The sequence below is a fragment of the Crocuta crocuta genome, unplaced genomic scaffold (genome assembly GCF_008692635.1).
Source record: "Crocuta crocuta isolate KB4526 unplaced genomic scaffold, BGI_CrCroc_1.0 scaffold641, whole genome shotgun sequence".
Lineage (NCBI taxonomy): Eukaryota > Metazoa > Chordata > Mammalia > Carnivora > Hyaenidae > Crocuta > Crocuta crocuta.
This window is the reverse complement of record NW_027527137.1, coordinates 121548-128667: the sequence shown is the minus strand read 5'-3', so window position 1 is coordinate 128667 and position 7120 is coordinate 121548. Positions and strand designations below refer to the sequence as shown.

Sequence of the window (7120 nt, the reverse complement as noted above, 5' to 3'; positions counted from 1 at the left end):
AAAAAAAAAAAGTAAAATTAGAGTTGGTTTTTCCTGAACTGCTTGAATAATTAAATCATTACATAATTATCACTCTAAATGTCAATAAATGCTGCATCCTAGATGCATAAACAGTTAAAATAGATGAAAGTTCTCTGTGTGCACAGCCTTGTGGTGATATGTAAAAATATATTTCCTCTATCAATTCTCATAAAAACCTGTGAGATGGATATTATTAATCTTGCTTTATAGGTGAGGAAACAAAGATGTAATGTGCTAGAAATATACTCCAGATCAAAGAAGATGCAATTGGAAGAATCAGGATTCTATTCTGGTCTATTTCATTTTCAAACCAAAAAACTTAACCACAGCAGAAATGCTTTGCAATGTTTTGCAGATGTTTTGCTTTGGAAGTTGATTATAATAGGGAGAACTAGATCTGAGGGAGAAGTCAAGGTAAAAGTATTTTTTAGTGAATGTAATGCCACATTTTATTTGGTATTTTGAGGTTCAAACATGTCAGTGTGTGTGTGTATGTGTCTGTGTGTGTCTGCTAATGAAATCATTTTATATACACTTCCCTTCAAAGTAGTAATAAAGGAAGTATAATTATTATGGTCATATAAAGAGGAAATTACTAGTTCAATGTTGTTAGTTATAAGGATATAGAGTATGGATAAGAATTTTAAGAAAGAAAATTAACAAGTATAATCTGAACTACTCTTGGCTCTGTCCTTAATTAGCATCTGGATATCGGCAGGATCTTTAACTTCTCATGTCTACATTACATAACATATAAAACAATATTTAAAAAATGGAAGTGATTATCTTATGGGTTTGTAATGGGGATTAAATCAGCAAATGTCTGCAAAAATACTTAGAGCCACTAAATATTTAATTTTAGTTAATATTGCTGTTATTATTACCATCAACATACGTCTCTGAGACTGTTTCCTCATCCCAAAATGGGTGAGATAATACCAACCACACAAGATGTTATCAATACTAACTAGGATCATAAGTACAGAACACTTGTTACTATGGCATAAACATGGAAATCAGTTATTAACGTATATACAAATAATTAGTAATTATAATGTTATTATATTTAGACAATAAGCATTATGAATTATATTTATAGTAGCTTTGGTGTACTTTCTTTACATACCCACCACCCATGCCCTGTTACTCCCTGTCTTCTATTATAAATAATCTTCTAACTGGGTTTTCTATCCCTGGCTTCCATCTCCTTACTGAACCTCACCCAACTTCATCCAAGACACAGTAAGATCTTTACTAAAATTATATCCCTTTTCCCCCTTCCTGAAATTCTTCTTCATTTTTCCACTTGTATTCTTAATTTCATTCTCAAAGAATAGAGGGAAAATTCCTTAATTTTGCATTCATAGACTTTACATCATGTGCCACCTCCTTTTTCTTACACAACGGCCACTATGTGTATGATGCACTGCTTCCTGTTAGACTAGTCATCTCAGGTGATTATCTGCACAAATATGGTCTTCTACCTATTTATTTAAAAAGTTTCTAATGTCTATATGCAGCAGAATATACACCCAGGAGATAATTTAAGTAATCTCTAAGAACTCAGACTAATTTCAATCTCAACAAACATCTTGAAAATTCATGACTTAATAGACTCTAGGAATTAATTATTTACTACATGAAGAAGCTTAATAAAGTCAAAGGTGCATTTAATCACAAAATATTTTTTTCAGGGAATTTAATGAACCATAATATGAAAAAATGAAGGATAGGAGCAACGTGACGGAGTTTGTTCTACTGGGACTCACAGAGAATCCAAAGATGCAGAAGGTCATATTTGTTGTGTTTTTGGCCATCTACATCGTCTCTGTGGTAGGAAATGTGTTAACTCTGGTCACTATCACTTCCAGCCCATTATTGAGGTCCCCCATGTACTTTTTCTTGGCCTATCTCTCCTTCATTGATGCCTGCTATTCCTCTGTCAATAACCCTAGATTGATCGTAGATTCACTCCGTGAAAAGAAGACCATCCGATTCAATGCATGTATTACTCAAATCTTTGGGGAACATTTCTTTGGAGGTGCTGATGTCATCCTGCTTACTGTGATGGCCTATGACCGCTATGTGGCCATCTGCAAGCCATTGCACTACACGACCATCATGAATCAGCGAGTGTGTGGCCTGCTAATGGGAGTGGTGTGGGTGGGAGGCTTTCTTCATGGAATCATACAGATCCTCTTTATCATCCCACTACCCTTCTGTGGCCCTAACGTCATAGACCACTTTATGTGTGATCTGAACCCTTTGCTCAATCTTGCCTGCACTGATACCCACACTCTAGGGCTCTTCGTTGCTGCCAACAGTGGTTTCATCTGTGTCTTAAACTTCCTTCTCTTGATGGTCTCCTATGTGGTCATTCTGCGCTCCCTAAGGAACCACAGCTTGGAGGCAAGGCGCAAAGCCCTCTCCACCTGTGTCTCCCACATCACAGTGGTCGTCTTATTCTTTGTGCCCTGCATATTTGTGTACCTGAGACCCGCAGCTACTTTATCTATTGATAAGGCAGTGGCAGTGTTCTACACTATGATAACTCCCATGTTAAATCCCTTAATCTATACCTTGAGAAATGACCAGATGAAAAATGCCATTAGGAAATTGTGTAGTAGGAAAGCTATTTCAGGGGAGAAATAAATATTCCTGGAGCACAACATTGATTCAACTGAAGCAAGGATCTAAAGGACATTTTGGATGATCTCAGCAAGGAATACTTACCAAATTAAAAAAAACACTATGAATTATAGATTCTGCATTGAGTGGAACAGGAACATGTGCAAGAGAGAGAAGCCATAAACATGGACTATACTAATATATGTATGTATTTACCTATAAATTCCTGCATATTCTTTTTAATAATTCTCTTATTTTTATAAGTCAGGGTGGACAGTAATAGTGTGTCTATAAAATTATGTCAAAAAACTACCATAGGGTTTTATAAGCAAAGGGCCATTTAACCCCTGGGAGGTAACAAATATTACCCCAACTTTCCAATTTCCTTGCATGTTGGGAGCCATTCTGAGCCTACTAGGCGAGAAAACTCCTGGTGAGGTTAAAGCAAGTTTGCACGGTCTCTTGCCAATCAGATGACAACCGATATCCACCCCCACTCAATTATTTCTGTTTGAACACCAACTTCCTAAGGTACCTTGTTGATGAATATCAGGAGTGACTTGACCCCTTATTCTGACCCTGGTATGATGATTGCACCTTGTGAAGGAACTTATTGTGGGTCCTGTTTCCCTTCATACTTTCCCTCGAGCTATGAACAGGCTAATGACCCTTACTCATAAAAGACTGACCTTTACGTGTACAATTCTGTTCCTATCGTTGCGTTAGTCCAAGATGTTCATACAGCTCAACATATAAATCAACTAACCAAACATGTCTCTCATGCCTTAGCTATTCTAGAAATCATATGGTCCCAACACCATTTGTTGTGTGCTAGAATCATATTCTAAAAATCAATGGTCCCAACACCATTTGTTGAAGAGACTGTCTTTGTTCCATTGGATATTCTTTCCTCCTTTGTTGAAGATTAATTGACCATTGAGTTGTAGGCCCATTTCTGGGTTTTCTATTCTGGTCCACTGATCTATGTGTCTGTTTCAGTGGCAGAACCATAGTGTCTTGAGGACTACAGTTTTATAACATATTTGATAAAGGTCTAGTATCCAAAATATATAACGAATTCATTACATTCAATTTCCGAAAAGCAAATTACCAAATTAAGAAATGGCAGAAGACATGAATAAACATTTTCCAAAGAAGACACCCAGATGGCTAGTAGATACATGAAAACATGCTCAATATCACTCATCAGTAAGGAGATACAAATCAAAACCACAGGGAGATACCATCTCACATCTGCCAGAATGGCTAAAATTAACAACACAAGAGACAATAGGCGCTGATGAGGATGAGGAGAAAGGAGAAGACACTGGTACTGTTGGTGGGAGGGCAGACTGATGTAACCACTCTGAAAAACAGTATGAGGTCCCTCAAAAGTCTGAAAATAGAACTACCCTATGACACAACAATTGCACTGTTAATTCTTCACCCAAAGTATACAAAAATATGGATTTGAAGGTGTACACACATCCCAACTTTTATAACAACATTAACAATATCCAAACTATGGGGTGTGCTCAAATGTCCATCATTTGATGAATGGATAAAGAAATTGGATAATATACACAATGGAATATTAGCCAGCCATCAAAAGGAATGGAATATTGCCATCTGCAATGCAATGATGAGGATGGAGCTAGAGAGGATTATGCTAAGCAAAATAAGTCAGTCAGAGAAAGACAGATAGCATATGATTTCACTCATATGTGGAATTTAAGAAACAGAGCAAATGAACATACGGGAAGGGAGGGGGAAACAGGACAGTGGGAACCAAACCACAAGAGATTCTTAGCGATAGAGAACAGCCTGAGGTTTGATAGAGGGAGGTGAGTGGGAGTGGAGTTAGAAGGGTGATGGCTATTAAGGAGGGCACTTGTGGTGAGCACTGGATGTTGTATGTAAGTGATGAATCACTGAATTCCGTTCCTGAAAATGGTATGCTAACTAAATAAAGTTTTAGTTAAAAATAAATAAGTAAATAAACAAATAAATAAATATGTTTAAAGATTTTTACCAGAGAAATTGGGTTTAAAAAATAAATAAAAGGCATCCTATTGAGAAAGGAAGAAATAAAGAAGTTTCAAAACATTTCAAAAGAAATTAAAGAAGCACTATGATAAAAAATAATATATTCATGGATTAGAAGGTTATTATAATTAAGACAGCAAGACCTCTCAAAGTGTTCTACCGATTTAGTGTAATTTCTATCAAACTATCAATAGCCTTTATTGGTAGAAAGAGAAAGTTGATACTAAAATTCTCCATAATGTGTCTCAGAAATAGAGGAAAGAACACTAAGCCCATTATTTTATGAAGCAGTACTGCCTAACTGCCAAGTCACATTACAAGAAAGAAATTGGCGAACAAGTATCTCTTCAAACATATGCACAAAGATTTTAAACACCATATTAGTAAATGAAATGTGTTATTTTAAAAATAATAATAATTTACTATGACCATGTAGAGTTTCTGCCAGGAATAAAACATCTAACATTCAAAAATAAATCAGGGAGTTTCACTAAATTACTAGAATAAAAGAGAAGAATGACATGATCCTTTTAATAGATGCATATAAAATGATAAATTACAGTTTACATTGATGATTTTTAAAAAATATTTTAGCAAATAAAGAATAAAAAAGAACTTGCTCAACCTGATAAAAACATCTGTATAAAAGCCACAACTTCCATCATACTTTATGTTGGATACTAAAGTTGAAAGCAGGGGCGCCTGGGTGGCTCAGTTAGTTAAGCGTCCAACTTTGGCTCAGGTCATGGTGTCAAAGCTGTAGGTTTGAGCCCCATGTTCGGCTCTGTGCTGACAGCTAGATCAGAGCCTGGAGCCTGTTTCAGATTCTGTGTGTGTCTCTCTCTCTGACCCTCCTCTGCTCATGCTGTCTGTCTGTCTGTCTCTCTCTGTCAGAAATAAATAAAACATTAAAACAAATTAAATAAATAAATAAATACATTTGGAAGCAAAGGTATTTCCACTCCTCATTTCATTTCTGCATTGTACCCTAGGTTCCACCCCTTGAAATAAGTTAAAGCAAAGAAATAAAGGACACACAGGTTAGAAAGGAAAATATTGAAATTGTAAAAGAAATATGTATGTGCAGAGGACATGATTCTATAAATAGAAATGTTAAGTGTTGTACAAAAACATATAATGGATCAAATCGGTTAATTTAACAAGGTTATAAAATACAATGCCAAACAAAATATGAAATGTATTTTATAATAACAATTAGAAATAAAATGCTATATGAAATACTATTAATATCATGNTATACAAATAAATAAATAAATATGACATGTTAATGGATTCGAAGACTTGATATGTTTACTACATTAATTTCATAAGTTTAATAGAATTCCAGTAAAAATCCTGACAGAATATTTGGAAAAACTGACAATCTTATTCTGAAATTATATCCTATTGTGTAGAAATATGCAATATTAAAGGAATCTAAAATAACAAATCAACCTCAATAAAAAGAACACATGTGGAGAGCTTATCCTATCTAAATAAAAGACTTTAACTACTGGGGCACCTAGGTGACTTAGTTGGTTGAGCATCTGACTTCAGCTCAGGTCATGATCTCACACTTTGTGAGTTCGAGCCCTGTGTCGGGCTCTGTGCAGGTAGGTCAGAGCCTGGAGCCTGTTTCAGATTCTGTGTCTCCCTCTCTCTCTGTTCCTCCCCCACTATGCTCTGTCTCTGTCTCTCAAAAATAAATAAATGTTAAAAAAAAATTTAAAAAGACTTTTTTAAGCTCCCATAAAAACAACACTGTGGTATTGATATAAAGATGCACATATAGATCATTGGAACAAACGAGACTGTCCATAAATACACCTCAATGTGTTAAATTTTTTACAAAAATACCAAGATAATTCATTGGCGGAAAGAACATGCTTTTTTACAAAAAATTATGCTGGGTCAATTGGATATCCATCTGAGAAAAATCCATCCTCAACTACTCTCTCACACTACACACAAATATTAACTCAAAATGAGTCACAGATCTAGGTGTTAAAAGCTAAACATATAAAAATACTAGAAACCTTATTTTTAAACTTGGGGTGGATCAATATTTATTAAATATCACACAACAAGCATGAACTATAAGAAAAATTAAAAGTTGAAACAGTAATGTTTTAACTCTTCTACTCATTAGATGTCATCTTTTTAAAAACGAAAAGGCAATCCATGGACTAGGAGAACACTACATACATATATTTATGTATAAATATTTTATATTATGCTCAACTTATATACATGACCTAATATATAAATTATATATAAATATATATGTGTATATGTATATATTTAAATGTTTCTATTTATTTCTGAGAGAGAAGGAGAGACATCATGAGTTCGGGAGGGTCAGAGAGAGAGGGAGACACAGAATCTGAAACAGGCTCCAGGCTCTGAGCTAGCTGTCAGCACAGAG

At 35.0% G+C, this 7120-nt stretch overlaps 1 protein-coding gene across 1 annotated transcript; it reads left to right on the top strand.

Moving 5' to 3' along the window:
* Positions 1-1743: 1743 nt before the first annotated feature.
* Positions 1744-2673, top strand: LOC144227135 (olfactory receptor 4C46-like). Its single transcript, XM_077758733.1, has one exon. The coding sequence runs from the start codon at positions 1744-1746 to the stop codon at positions 2671-2673; it is 930 nt and encodes a 309-aa protein (XP_077614859.1).
* The last annotated feature ends 4447 nt before the right edge of the window (positions 2674-7120 follow it).